Here is a 16,228-nt window from a genome sequence, read left to right as displayed (position 1 = left end):
TCTAATAGAAATGACACTTAATTGAGACTGTTCTTTCATATTTTGGTTGATTTTTTACCCCTTTCCCATAGCCAGCTTTGTGAACCACTGCTTACTGACTTTTAGTTCATATTTTGGTGCTATGTTTTCCTTTCTAAGTACAGTTTTATTTGCTAATAGCCTAAGCTTCTTTTCCTCTTTTCCATGGAGTCCCATAAGTATCCTCTCACCTGACTTTCATATCTAGACTCACAATAGCCATCTTTTTCCATTTTTTATAATTTTATTTATTGAATCACCGTGAGAGCAGTTACAAAGCTTTTGGGTCTAAGTCTCGGTCATACAATGAAACACCCGTACCTTCACCAGTGCCCGTTATCCACCACCAAAAACCCTAGTATACCCCCATCCCACACCCTCCCCCCACCTGTGGGGCAGATGATTTCCACATTACTCTCTCTCTACTTTGATCACATTCAATATTTCGACACCAGACCCACCATTATTATTTGAGATTTTACTCCAACACTCAGATATGCTGAAAAGGCAACAATAGACAATTTGTGTTCTATTGCTGGTTATGAATAACATATGATGTCGTGTGGCTGCAACAGTAGCCATTTTTGAACCATACATATTTTTATTTAAAATTTGAAATTTGGAATTCTCTACCAATTGTTCACAAAACTTGGATTTGGGGAAATGGATGGAATGCATTTATTTTTTTCCCCTCACAAACAGTGCTCAGGAGGTCCAGTGTGACAATTCTGGCCAAGCAGATCAGTGGTTCCGTACAAGGACTGGAGGATGCAGCACTGCTCTGGCCATGCAGTGCTGGGGCTTCCAGGGCTGCACCCCCTCAAGATATTATGTGTATTAGAAATTGAACCTGGACAGCACCTAGGCAAGCACCCTAACTGCTGTATTACGTCCTGGCCCATGAAGTAATGACATGTTGAGCACAGGTATCATGCCAATCCTATAAAACTAGTGACATAATAGGATATTTGGGGAAAATTTGACATAACAGTAAAATGATAACAGACACAATAATTCTCCTGTAGTAACCATGACAAAAATTCTTTGACATGGATTATAGTTTTAAATAGTTCCTTCCTTGGGTAAGATATATATCTTATTTAAATATGTATATGTGTGTAGTACTATAGCACCATAGCAGTGTCTTCCCATTGTTCATCGATTTGCTTGAGCGGGCACCAGTAACGTCTCACAACAAATTGTGAGACTTGTTGTTACTGTTTTTGGCATATCAAATACGTCACAGGTAGCTTTCCAGGCTTTGCCGTGTGGGCAAGATACTCTTGGTGGCTTGCCAGGCTCTTCAAGAGTGGTGGAGGAATCAAACCCAGGTCGGCTGCATGCAAGGCAAATGCCCTACCCACTGTGCTCCAGCCCCATATACGTGTGTGTGTATATGTATGTGTATACATATATCTATCTCTATCTCTATCGCTATATCTATTTTGGGGAGTGTGGGGTCAAGCATAAAAATAATTTGTTTCAGTCCTAAGAAAGATATCAAATAAAGACTGTATTATTTAGAGCACTAGAGTTAAGAGAAAAGTTAGAGAAAGTCTAATCTAATCCAATAGGTTATTCTATACATAAAGTTAAGAGTTGTTTGTCCAAGGACACTTTGGCAGTTACTATCAGAGAGAGGGCCTGGAACCAAGTTCCCTGATATTCATCTTTCTAGTGTCTCTTCCCTTAAATTATTTCAACCCTTTTTCGGTCTGTGATGAGTTAAGTATCATTATGATATAAAGGGAATTAAACTGTGTGCCCAAGATTTTACATAGAGTCAGCAGAAAAGTTGGCATGAGGAAATGTTGGCTGCTTTCCTCCTGTTCTCTCTGTCCTGAAGTGCTTAATGAGCAGCTGAAATATTTCAGATCATAATCTCATATGATAGAACTGCAATTTTGCAACAGAATTTACATGGAGGGCAGTTCATTCAAAAGAAGTGACTGTCACTTAGCAGTTGGATGCTGCCCACAGGTGCAAGTTTAAAGGTGCTCTTTAGAAATAATAGCTCACAGCTGGGCTTTTCCAGTGTGCCTTGAATCCACGGTGAGCTTTTGTTCTAACAGAAATCACCCAACTTCTGCCTGCTTGAACTCGCAGTTGTAGTTTCCTGACTATTGACAAGAGGCTTATCCTTCAAATTCTTCTTTGGGTGCTCTTGAAATGTGTGCCTCATAGATGCCCTGGTTGTCTCTTGTTGAATTTTCTTTGTGAGCTAAAGACCGAATGTTCTCTGCTGCGCCAATAGCACTCTCCCATATGCACTTAGGGGAAGCTTTGCCTCCTCTCAACAGGGCTCAAAAGTCTTGACTGGAGTACTTCAGAAATAGGCCTGGTTTATACTTTTATAAAAACAAGCAGAGTCTTGGCAAGTCCTAGCTTGGAATAGCACTGATGATCTGAATGTTTCCTAGACAAGCGCATAAATGGAACTACCAAAGGAAAATGTGTGGCTCTCTGATCCATACTCAGAAAAGAGAGAGGGAACCATCCTTTCACTTGGTAAAAGCGAAGGTGGGCATTGCATGAAAAGAGAGGCCGGTGTTTTTGTGGAGAAAACGTTGCCGGCAAGGGGATGTGTAATGCAGACAATGACATTCGGGAGACCTTCCCAAGTCTATCCTTCAGTTTGAGGGAGAGAAGTTGCATTTTCTTTTCCTTTTTGATGGAATATGCGCGAATCTGTACATTTGAAAAACAGAATAAATTATTAAAAATGGTAATGGAAAAATCTTGAACCTGGAATTTGCATAAAACTTGGCCCTGAGCATACTGTATTTATTAGCATACTTTGGAGTTCCTTCCAGAGGAACTTTGTACCAAGAGACCCGTTGCAGACCTGCCTAATTGTGCGGACCTGCCTAATTGTGCGGAGTTAGGGAGAGCTGAAATTCTGTCTTCTATTCTAAGGGGGCCTAAGTGAAGGGGAGAGTTTGCCTTATCGCATGAAGGTCTCATAATGAATAACATTGACTCAACCAGCATATGATAAGTGAGAAAGCTGGAGAACTTTGAAATATCTTCTCTTTATTCCATCCCCCTCACAACCATCTCCCAACATAAACCTATCTCTCGCTTTCCTTTTTTTCATTTCAGAAGGGTTGCGGGGGGGGGGGGGGGGTGGGGAGCAAGGAAAGAAAATGTAAAGTGGACTTATATTCATTTCCTAAGAATGTAAAAGCAGTTCCTGCTACTTTTCTGGAATTCTCTCTAACAATTGGATCCCTTTTGACTTCATCTCCTCCTCAACTGTGTTTTCTCTGAAGTGTAAACTCAAGGTTTGGAGTGCAGACTTTAATACTAATTGGATTGTGTGGTGTTTATATCAATTCATTAAAACTCTCAGTGATGCAGTTTCCTCATCTATAAAATGGGGAAATGTTGCTGTCCAGGTGACTGAGGATTCAGTGATATAAAATATAAACAATGATTAGCACATTGCTAGGCACATAGTGTATACTTAATACATGCTAGCTATTACTATCACTGTCACTGTCACTGTCTTCCCGTTGTTCATTGATTTTCTCGAGCGGGCCCAACAACGTCTCCATTTTGAGACTTGTTACTGTGTTTGGCATATTGAATACATCATGGGTAGCTTGCCAGACTCTGCTGTGTGGGCGAGATACTCTTGGTAGCTTACCGGGCTATCCAAGAGGGGTGGAGGAATTGAACCCAGCATGGCCAGGCTGTTACTATACTGATAGGTAATATCCTAAAATTTTGTTTGACAGTAGATAAGCAAAAACTAGCAGAAATTTTTGTAGTACTAATTTTCTTTTTTTTTTAAAAAGAATTTAATTGAATATCTGAGAGATTAGACCATTACAAAACTGTTTATAATTGGGTTTCAGTTCATGCAGCACCCATCCTTCCACCAGTGTACACTTTCCACCACCAATGTCCCGTTTCCCTACCACCATCTCTCAACACCCCAACCCCACAACCCCCAGCCTTCCTCTATGGGAGGCACTTTCCTTCTTGCTCTCTCTCTCCTTTTCCTTTTGTGCATTATGGTTTGTAATGCAGGTGCTAAGAGGTCATGGTGTTTGTTCAGGGCATTTGGTATTTTTATCAGAACAGTAAGACTGGAGTAGCTTTTCAAATGGGTGGCAGATTTGGGTGTGGAAGTGACTGCTGAGGCTTTAGGAAGTACAAGGAGGTAGGGGTATGTAGCCCATCTTGATCCTGAGAAAATCTGGAGATTTCAGTCACAAAAGCCGCATACCAGAATTTTCAGCAGATTATGTCTTGGTGAGATCCATCCTGAGATAGTGGAGTCAGGCCAGGGGTATGGTGGTGATTTTGGATTGTGGGAGCAAGCAGCTGCTGGGGGCCCTGCTTGGGCAAGCACCAGGATGACCAGCTCCCCTCCGATTTACCCTGGTCTGTTCAGCCTTGTGCATGTCCGAGATTAAATGCGGCTTTTGATCTCTTTTGAGATTAATATATGGGTTTCTGAAGCAAGGGTGGTAGTAGAGCTTACATGGTGGCACTGGAGTTGGTTTGTGAGGGGTGACTGCCAGTGCTCCCAGAAGTATTGGAAAGTGGGGGTAGGTAGCCCATTCTGATCCTGAGAAAGCCTGGAGATTTCAGTCACAAAACACACATACCTGAATTTTCAGCAGATTATATCTTGGCGAGGTCCATCCTGAGATGGTGGAGTCAGACCAGGGGTATGGTGGTGATTTTGGATTGTTGAAGCAAGCAGCTGCAGAGGGTTCTGCTTGGATGGGCACCAGGCTGACCAGCTCCCCTTTGATTTACCCCAGTCTGTTCAGCCATGCACATGGCCAAGATTAATTGTGGCTTTTGATCTCTTTCGAGATTTATTTAGAGGCCTCTGAAATAAGGTCAATAAATGAACTTGTATAGCTGAGTCAGAGGTGGCTTGTGGGTGTGACACCCACATACCTAACTTTTGGCTGTTTAATTTCTTGGTAAACTTGGTCCCAAGTTGTTGGGGTCTGGTCAAAGGCACAGCGGCGATTTGGGAGTATCAGGAGGCCTGAAGGCACCATCAGGCTGCTGATGAACTCACCCCATAGGTGTAGGTTGACCTGCTGGTGGGACCATATGTCCTGTAATACTAATTTTATGATTCATGAGCAGCTTCAAAATGAACATGTCTCCTGGGACTACCAAGTATTTTGGCTTTTCTTTCAGAACCAGACTAAATTGGCAACACTTGGTTCCAACAAGATGCAGCATTGCCTGAAGATCTTTTGTCATGATGATCCTGTGCATATTCGAAGAATTATTTTAGAAAAATTGGATAGAATTGGACTTTAATGGTGTACTTCATATAGAATGTGCAAATATTGATCTATAATCTGTATACCTGAAATTTATATTACATTACAACACAGTGTTTATTTCAATAAAAATTATATTACAAACTGCATTCTAGTGAATACATTTTGCTTATTTGAGGAAAAGAAAAAGAATTTGTTTTTGGCCATACCTGATTGTGCTCAGGGCTTATTCCTGGTTTTGTGCCCAGGGGTCTTTCTTGGCTGTGCTCAGGAAACCAAATGTGGTGGTGGTGGTGGAGTGTTGAGGGCATTGAACTGGGGTTAGTCTATACTATCTCTCTGGCCCCAGGGGATATTTTTAAAGGTACATTGTAATTAAATTAGGTAAGGATTTTAAAACTATTTTGGCATGTATCTAGTAAGATTCTTAAGAGTCAACAGTTCAGCTTGGAATTAAAGTGTAATATAGATGGTGCTTAAATATTAGCTTTGTTTTTGTTTTGTTTTAATTTAAGAAAAATGGAAAGCAAATCTAGACAAAGTTAGAACCTTTCTTGAATTTTTCATGGCAATACCATTTGGATAGAGATTGAGAACTTGGATTTGAATCTTGGCTGCTACCTACTACCCCAATTACATGCCCTTTCTTGGCCCTTTCTATATCTCTCTGACAGGTTACTGATATTGCCATGATAGTATCACTATAGGAACTATGTCGGAAAATAACATGAGAAAATCAAGCAGTGCTTGGCATTTAGTTTAGTCTATGGTGTTTTATTTTCTCATCCCTCTTTTAAATTTCCTCCTTGCAGCAGAATTTTGTTTCGGAGAGCAGTGAATAATTAATTTCAGATCAGAGATGCCCAGCATGGGTTAGTCTTAATTTTTAAAATTATTAATTATTATTATTATTTGTTATTGTTAGGTTACACTGGTGGTACTTGGCAGAACATACAGTGCCAGGGATTAAGCCCACTTGAGCTACATCATTGGCTACCTGGACTGGAAACATTGAGTCTTATTTTTGTTAATGTTGTTGCTTTAGGTCACACCCCTGATGCTCAGGGGTTACTTCTGACTCTGCATTCAGGAATTACTCCTGGCAGTGCTTCGGGAAATATATGGAGTGCCAGGGATCTAACCTGAGTTGGGCGCATGCAAGGCAAATGCCCTACTCGCTGTGCTATGTCTCCAACCCCATTGAATCTCATTTTACTGCTGTAAGTCCACTATAAACTTGTGGGCTGCTTGCAGAAGCAAAAAGACTTCCTTTGCCTGTTGGCCTGGCACATATTTACCTCACCCTCTCTTTTTCAGTATTCAGGATTTCACACGGAAAGATCTGAGTCTGACCATGACAGCCAGTGGGGTGGAAGCCCCCTGACCGACACAGCCTCTCCGCAGCTCTTGGATCCTGCCGACAGGCCCGGCTCTCAGCATGATGCATCCTGTGCCTACAGACAGTACTCTGACCGAGGCTCCCTTTGCTACGGTTTTGCCCTGGACCATTCCCGGCTGGTGGAGGAGAGGCATTTCCACACCCAGGCCTGTGAGGGAGGCCGCTGTGAGGCAGGCAGGTACTTTCTGGGGACGCAGCAGGCTGGGAGGGAGCCCTGGTGGGGCTCTCGAGCAGCCTTGCCCCTGACCAAGGCCTCCCCAGAGAGCAGAGAAGCCTATGAGAACAGCATGCCTCACATCGCTTCGGTCCACAGGATCCACGGTAAGAGCAGCTGCAAAGACTCCTGAGTCCACACAGCATTAGGCCTTCTGGCAGGTTGATAATATCCCAGGTGTAACACCAGAGTGACCTACCCAGTGGTTTTGTCTTTTGAACTCACAGGTCAGAAATTCTTGCCAATGGGATGTAAAAAACTAATTCCACTCTTTTAAAAGTATATTACTTTTGCTGAAGATTGCTAAATCCACTCATTTATTAACCTCTGTGGTTCTCTGGGCATTGCATATACCTCCATTAAGTGAAAGGATGCCAGATAGAAACCTCCTGAAGTGACCCTATCTGGAGATTTTCATATGGTCTCACAAGCACTCAGAAATGGGCATCACAGTTAAGGCATTTATAGTGTTAGCACTGCTCTTTAAAAATCATACTTTTTAATAGTTTTAAATTGAATCACCATGAATTACAGAGTTACAGAGTTATTCACGGTTGAGTTTCAGGCCTGCAATGTTCCAACACCAATCACCTTCACCAGTCCCATCCCCCCTGCCCCCTCAGCACCCCCCCCACCCCACCCATACTCCAATTCCCCAGGTCGCAGCCTGCTTCTATGAGTAATGCACTTTGTTCATATGTACACAACAAACAGGTCAAGGGGAACTTATCTTGTCTATGTTTGGGTCCAGGGAAGTTTTTTTTTTAAATTTTATTTTGTTGGGTTTTTTATTTGTTTTTGTTTTGGGGACACATCCACTGGTGTTCCGGGATCACACCTGGCTCTGTGCTCAGGGAGACATCTGGGTTTGTGTTTGGGGGACCATATATAGTGCTGGGATTTGAACCATTGTCACAGCCATAGTCCCAGGCGGGTCTTTGAAATCATCACTGTTCATTAAAAGTTAGTGACATTAAGATGGACTCCACAGCCCTGATAGGGCTTTTGTTGCTGGTTTTAAGATGAAAAATGTGCCAGACCATAGTGTACTCAACTTTAAAGTCTCCTGTTAAATACTGCTCAAACATTGACAGCCTTCCATGGATTATTTTCATTTGTTTCCATTTTTGCGTTCAATTTTGCTGCCTTTACTTTGAGTTTCTTTAGTTTCTCTAGTTTGGTAGAACTGTAATGAAAACTCAGGGCAAAGGGCAATTGCCTGCTCAGGATTGGAGTGAAGTGAAAATCCTGGCTTAACCTAGATAGCATGGGAGAAAATATTAGAAACACAATAAGAAGAAGGGAAAAGGAAAGCAATGAAGAGTGTGATCCAGGCCTCCTCTGATGCATTAAGCAGTTTACAGTTTTCATATGTCTCTTGCCATTTTTTCTTATATTGACTTCAGACTATTTGAGAATAATTTAGTTTGTGGACTAAATTTTGTATGCACTATTCTTCATATTATATCTCTCCTTTGTTCAGAGCACATTTTTTTATCTGTTCTTCACCTTGTTTGAGAAACAGGATAGCAAAGTCATAATATGATTTTTGTGTGAAATTGGGATTCTAATATTAGATTTAGAAACCACACTTATATTTTTGATTGAGACAGAATATGTACATTTTGATACATAAGTATATATAGAAATATATTTACCCTCAAATATCCAAAACCCTGAACATTAGACCTTTTATTATAACTCTACCTAATACAGTTAGCAATATTAACATTTTGGATGATCATTTGGAATTGGGACAATACTACATTACAATTTGCCATATCCCTCAAATGCTCAATTGAGAACATTTTCTTGGCATCAATTTAACATAATACTTTTCTGTAAGGTAACAAAAATCAGAAACAATACTCTTTCCTTTTATTATTTATAGCCAAAGATAGCTAATGACATGGACACATGAAATATGCTTATACCCAGTTTACAATTTTGCAAATGGGCAGTCATGGCCCATGGATAGGCTTTATTTCTCAGTCTCATTATAGACTACATTTTTGCTTGAAAGCAACTGAGAACTTTGAATATCAGTACAATACATTGATGCTCTGTTCTGTGAGTTTGTGTATGTTTCAAGGATTGGTGCATGAATTAACAGTGAAAGATGTAAGTTTTTTTTTAATAGGAAAAAGAAAGTGACTGGTGAATTTTGAAACTGCTCACTGTTTACTTTCTCTGATTCTAGGGCGAGGTCATTGGGATGAAGATAGTGTGGTTAGTTCTCCAGATCCTGGATCTGCCAGCGAATCAGGTGACCGGTACCGCACTGAGCAATATCAGAGTAGCCCACACGAACCAAGCAAAATTGAAACTCTGATAAGAGCTACCCAGCAAATGATTAAAGAAGAAGAGAACAGATTGCAGCTAAGGAAAGCCCCTGCAGATCAACTGGCTTCTGTTAACGGAGCTGGGAAAAAGCACTCCCTCTGTTTCGCAAACTACCAACAGCCTCCACCAGCAGGCGAAATCTGCCATGGACCTGCTCTTGCCAGCACTTCACCATGTGACCATATCCAGCAGAGAGAGGGCAAGATGCTGAGCCCCCACGAAAACGACTATGACAATAGTCCCACCACACTGTCTCGGATAAGTAGTCCTAATTCGGATCGCATTTCAAAATCCAGTTTGATCTTACCTAAAGACTATCTACATTCAGATATGTCTCCTCATCAGACCACAGGAGACCATCCCATCATCTCTCCAAACTGCTTTGGCACTCACCGGCAATATTTTGATAAGCATGCTTACACATTAACTGGATATGCTCTGGAGCACTTATATGACAGTGAAACAATTAGAAACTATTCCTTAGGCTGCAATGGTTCACACTTTGATGTAACTTCCCATCTAAGAATGCAACCAGACTCAGCACCAGGACACAAGGGAACATCTGTTATAATAACCAATGGAAGCTGATGTTTTTCTAAATTATTTTGTTCTATAAGAGTCTCTGAAGTATATTTATAGTTTAATTTCCCATTGCCAGCATTCATTATGCCACAGATTGTTAGGAAAGTTATTGGGTATTTGAGATGTGTTCCTGTGAAATAAAAGGAAGCAGCACTAGCATTCAGGATTATATACAGGTAATAGAGTGAAAGTGAGCACACAAATTGCCCTCTACTTGTATGGAAACTAGAATAGATTAATTTTGAATTTAAAAATACCCATATGGATTAGATGAGCGTATGTACTACAAGGACGGGATGGGTTGTTACATTGCATTTTGATAAAACAAGACACCTTATACATACAGACTGCTGTCCAGAAACTGCTGTACATATACTACATGCAGAAATAGATTGTGTACCATAAACACACCCCAAAGAGTAACTTTCATTAATCCTAACATACTTAGTTTCCTAAGTAAATTTCAACTCCCCAATTGAGAGAGTGAGATTGAGAGAGAGAGAGAGAGAGAGAGAGAGAGAGAGAGAGAGAGAGAGAGAGAGAGAGAGAGAGAGAAACACTTTCAAACTGGTTTCTTCCTTGAGATTTCAACCTGCCAACTTATTTGTTTAGGTTTATATTTTGGCTTATATTTGGGAAATAGTTCTGAATGTAGTACAAGGATGATTTTTTGCCTGATATTTATTACAAGCTATCATGAAATGGTGATTTTTTTCATCTTACTTTGGAGTCAGACAAGGAACAGTATCACACTATCACACTATTAAGGGTTTTCTAGGGAAAAACACAGATGCTGTGGTACACATCAGACAAAAAAATCTTTATGCTCAATTGGAAATAATTTAGTGGAAGTGGAAAGGCAGAGACAGAAGAAATAAAATGATATGTCAAAGCAAACAGTCTAAGTCTCAGATATGTAATCAGCATATCTGGAGCTTATGAAACCAACCAAATAAAAAAGTAAGAAAAAATTCACCAATAGTGAAAAAAGGCTGGTGAGTGCAAAAAATAACAAAAGGAAACCTGGTAAAATGGTGCGTGACCGCAGTTTCTTTGAAAGTATTTTGAAGCCCAGATATACAAGTGTGGCAGTACAGAGAAATTGTTCAGAGAGAGTTAAGATAAAAACTAGGGATGACAGATATGTCATTAATAGGGCAAGAATCAAACCCAGAAAGAAAAGGCAAAGCATTTGTTTTCCTTATTTGGTAAAAGAGAAAACAAATTTGGTCTTACATTCATTGGATAATACAGGAAAAAATAGCTGACCACATGATAAGATCTCTGTTTCCGGTTCTGACCTGTATGCAACTTACTTAGGAACATGGGAGTCAATTCTTTATGTGATCACCCTGAGGATCTGTAGTTCATTGATGCAGTAGAACTGATGTCATTATCAGGACTGTATCTTGAGTTGTCAAGACTAGTTATTCTGACTGTTCTGCACACAGACAGAGGACTAGATGAGGTGCTTAACTTAAGCAGGAGCATTGAGCTCTTTTAAGCCTATCTGATAAAGGTCAACTTTCTAGATCCAACTAAAATAGGGATGGTAGAAATTGATGAGGGAAAAGAAAAATAAGATTTACTTATTGCATTTTTCTCTAAAAGAAAAGTGAAGTGGCTGAAATACTTAGAGAAGCTTTTATTACCTATGAATAATAAATAAATGCTTGTTATTCATAGATAATATTTCCTGTGAGTCCCACACCTGAAATTCTTGCCATATTCAAGAAGGGAATTCATGGAAGGAAAATGAGAAGAACTTGATATGTAGTTTTGACCACACGACATGACATTAGCCTCAGGGATAATTAGCATATTTTCATCTCTTAACACCAAGTTTTGGGCAGTCTATAGGAATGTGATGATCTGAATGATAAAATATGAAATATAACTTCATATTTATTGAACATGGCATAGCAAGATTTGTTCTGTAAGTGAAAAGATATGCAAGCAAGAAAGTTAGTGGGTAAGTACATACTTTAAAAATTCAAAGTATAATTTAATAATAGCACAGCAGGTAGGGCGTTTGCCTTGCACATGGCTGATCTGGGTTCGATTTCCAGCATCCCATATGGTCCCCTGAGCATCTCCAGGGGTAATTTCTGAATGTAGATCTAGGAGTAATCCCTGAGTATCACCAGGTGTAACCAAAAAAGCAAAAAACAATGCAAAGTATAATTAAAAACTAAATTTTAAACAGTGCATGCCAATATTTCAAATATCATCTTATTAAGTAATTTGGAAAAGATACTTGTGAGAAACCCCAAGATACTTAAAACGGCTTAGATAATTTGCAGAATGAAATAGGGTTTTAAGAATTACAAAAATTTTGCAGAATTCTGTTGATTTAGGTTCAAAGACCTAAATAATGAAAGAATATGATGTATTTTAGGAAGTTTATATTTATGGGTTTCACTAATAGATATATATTCTACTGAACATATCAGGGATAGGTGCTGAAAAAAATAGAATCTTAAGAATAAGGGACAATATGCTTATATGAAAGAATAGAGTGTCAGTGGAATTTTTATGTGAAACATAGTAATTGATGAAAGGAATAAACTGAGCTCTATAAATAAGGATAATCAGAATGAGAAATGTACTCTAAAATGTATAATCAATATTTTGAGTGAAGATAAAATAAACTAATTTCATCTTAGAAATTTTGTTAGATTATTCCAGTTTAAAGTAGACAACTGTTTATTTTACTGAATGTTAGGATTTTATAGTGGCAGATATATTACACATAACACCTTAAGGCCCCAAACTTACATTTTTGGCAGTGTAGTATGATTATTACAAGTTGGCCTTCAAAAGCTGAGACAGTTCATCAAAAGATACCTTTAAATATCCATATAGAAATGTTAAACTGTATTCATAATCTTTATTATTATTTACCATGGGGGAGAATGTTTACTCATTTGAAGATGTCATCATGTCATCTGTGTCTTTTAAAGTACGGAATGGATATAAAATACATATGTTCTCAATAACAAGTTAAAATGTAAATTGGCTTTTGTTTTAATCTTTACTTTCCATTTGGCAAATGCTCAGAAGCATGATACTTGATTAAAATAGAAAGAAAAGTATGACTTTTATATCACCTTGAAAATACATTAAAGTACGCTAAATATAATTATTAGTATGAAATAGTAATTTGTTAGATGATGCAAAGCTAATGCATTCTAGTAATAATGAAACTATATTATCCATTTGACCTGCCTAATCTGCCTAACTTAAAATTTGGGCTGACCAAAGAGATAAGTGAATATTTCTCCAATCTTCCTTTAGGAAAAATTTGTTAAAATTATTATTGAGAATATGTGGAATGGATGTTTTATTTATAGATATGTAATATTGTTACAATCACTGCCAGTGGCACACTTAGATGTACTTTAGCTCCCACAAGCCTTTTGACATACTATCCTGGATACAGTGGGCTAGCTTTCCTACACTCAAATTGCCTGATAAAGAATAATATGACACAGTACTGATGTGATACTCAAACGAGACAGGATATACTGAATTGTTTATATAGGAAACCCATTTATTCTTTTTTGATTATATTTTATAGGACTAGAATATTTCCACCGGGTACTGTTCTTAATTCTCCCTACACCCCACTGCCACATGGTGCCTCTGGGCAGAGAATTCCACTTAAAATCAACTTTAATGGGATTGTCTAGAAAAGGATAATGTGCTCCATTTTCTTTTCTTTCTTAACTGGTGGAGGAGAATCAATTTAATACAAGATCATTTGAAAAATATACACAGATATTTTAATATAAAATGAAAGTTTCCTGTTCTCCCAAACCTTGATAAAATAAGTTTAACAAAAGCATTCTAACTTAAGAGACTTTCTCAGCATAGGATTTTTTCTAGTTTTTTCCTCCTTTTTCAAGTATAGGGCATTATTAAGATATTTCATGTGATTCTATTAAGTACTAGTATTATTTGTTTGTGATACAGTAAATGCTGATGTTTGAAAAACTAAGGATTGAGTCAATTACTTTGCCCAGTGGATTAGGTTACAATTTAGCATACTCTCTTTAATCTAAAAAGTTTAAATGTCCAGAATTGACTCCTAATTCACTCATACCATAGACAGCACCTTTTTTTTGTTTGTTTGAACAATTAGGTTTTCCAAACAAATGATTCAATTTTTAAACAGATGTCAGGGTTTTTTTGTTTGTTTTTGGGGAGTGTGTGTGTGTGTGTGTGTGTGTGTGTGTGTAGGAATTTGACTTTTAAGACAGATATATTGACTAGCTTTTATTGAGAAATGCATTGTGCATAAAATATTCTTTATCATTTTACATTTTAAATGAATGACAAAATATGGGCACACACAAAGGGCATCTTACATAGAAAATGTTCTTGGGGAAAATTTCTATATGGTATTCATTCCTGTGTACAAGAGGTGTATTTAACTCAAAATGTGAGATTGTGTTTATACCCAACTAGGGATTTGTTCAGAGTTCCATCTCTAGGATGTATACAGAGAAGATGTATACATATATATGTATATATATGTACGCATATTTGTAAAGTAAATAGCAAGATTCTATTCTTCTATGCTCCTTAAGGATGGTGGTTCACACACACACAAATCCTAATTATAACTTCAAAACAAGCATTTATAGCTTATTTATTTATTGCAATTTTGCTGCATGAGAATTTGCATTTGCTTTCATAAACCTATATAGTGAAGAATTTGCCCTTATCTGATGACCTGAAATACATTTAATCACAGATAAATTTACACCACACTCTTCTGGTGTGTTTACATTTCAAAGGAAATGAAATCAGTGTGAAAAAGTTTTTAGAAGTACTGTAATTTTTTTTCATTTTTTTCCAAAGGGAACTATTTCAGAAAATAAAACATATAAGTAGACAATTCAAAAAAGATAAAATATATGTTTTTTTGACTAACATGCTATAAAAAGGATTATATTTGTGAAAGAAGATACTGATTGCCAATATTTCAAATACCATCTTGCAATGTATAGATTTTAGTGACATCGTAGTATAAATCTGTAATTTGAACTTTTTCTTTGGAATGTAAAGTAGAAAATATTAGCTATGTTAATGATATCTTGCAAAGTGTTCCCATTTATAATTATTTATATTGTAAATAGATTTCTGAAGTAAATTCGAAGTTAATGTGCATAAAATGTATTTATTATGTGAGGAATTTTTTGGTTTAAAATACAGTTACCAATATGCAGTTTGCGTCTGAATTATTCATTGAGAGAAAATTCTCATGGAACAAGATAGAGTATCAACCAGAAGACTAGAGCTGTAAGAAAATACTTATTTACCTTTACCTCTTACCTTTTCCTTATTTACCTCTAGATTCTGCTAGAATAAATAGCACACACAAGTACATGTTTAGATCAAGAAAAGAAGCTAGCACATAAGCATAGTAGTTATAAAGTAACAAGTCTGATTTTCAGTTGACACTAAAGAATGATTTCCTGATTTTTAAATCTATTTTTTTATTTAAGATTTTTGGTCACAATCGGTGATCCTCGGGGATTATTCTTGGCTCTGCACTCAGGAAATACTCCCGCGGTGCTTGGGAGACCATATATGGGATGCTGGGAGATTGAACCATGGTCCGCCGGTACAAGGCAAATGCCCTACCTGCTGCACTACCATTCAGGATTCTCCTGATATTTTAGATAGTTCTCTTTTTGGGCACCACTTTGCTAAACCAGAAAGAGCAATTTCAAAGCACAGATTTTTATTTGGAAGGCCCACAGGTAAAGAGAGCTTGGAGATTATTTTGTTTCTCTCATTAAGCAACACATTAAAAGATACATCTTTAGTAACTTTTATTTTGGAAACCAAAGCATATTTAAAATTTTGAATTAAGAATTAAAGTCACACAAAATAGATTGCCAGGTAGTTCTTTCTTAAGCATTTTTGTAGTACCAATATATATTTTTTTCTTTAGAGATTTCTGATTTATCTTGGTGGACTCCTGAAATTGTCAACCATTTGCCAATTCAACAAACATGAAATGCAGTCTTAATTTAGTGAAAATGTCTATCAAGATTTTTGTCGTTAATAATGTAGTTTTATAAATTTTTTTCCAATATGATTCTTTATGATCATGGCATCTCCCCTGCTAGGAGCGACAGCACAGCAGGTAGTGTGTTTGCCTTGCATGCAGCCAACCCAGGTTCGATTCTTCTGTCCCTCTGGGAGAGCCCTGCAAGGTACCGAGAGTATCCTGCCCACACAGCAGAGCCTGGCAAGCTCCCCGTGGCATATTCAATATGCCAAAAACATTAACAACTCTCACAATGGAGATGTTAGTGGTGCCTGCTCAAGCAAATCAATGAACAACAGGAGGACAGTGCTACAGTGCTATGATCCTTTAAAATACTTGCTCCAGTG

At 38.0% G+C, this 16,228-nt stretch overlaps 1 protein-coding gene across 1 annotated transcript in view; it reads left to right on the top strand.

Moving 5' to 3' along the window:
• The window catches only part of SIM1 (SIM bHLH transcription factor 1), a 75,219-nt gene extending 65,396 nt beyond the window's left edge, over positions 1 to 9,823 (top strand). Inside the window, exons 10-11 of the mRNA XM_056125327.1 lie at positions 6,597 to 6,999; positions 9,093 to 9,823. Coding sequence (XP_055981302.1) covers positions 6,597 to 6,999; positions 9,093 to 9,823 — 1,134 coding nt within the window. The remainder of the gene's footprint in view (positions 1 to 6,596; positions 7,000 to 9,092) is intronic.
• Positions 9,824 to 16,228: the final 6,405 nt, after the last annotated feature.

Source organism: Sorex fumeus, unplaced genomic scaffold (genome assembly GCF_029834395.1).
Source record: "Sorex fumeus unplaced genomic scaffold, SorFum_2.1 ptg000054l, whole genome shotgun sequence".
NCBI lineage: Eukaryota > Metazoa > Chordata > Mammalia > Eulipotyphla > Soricidae > Sorex > Sorex fumeus.
Note: the sequence above shows the minus strand (reverse complement) of the source record. Positions and strands in the feature narration are given on the sequence as shown.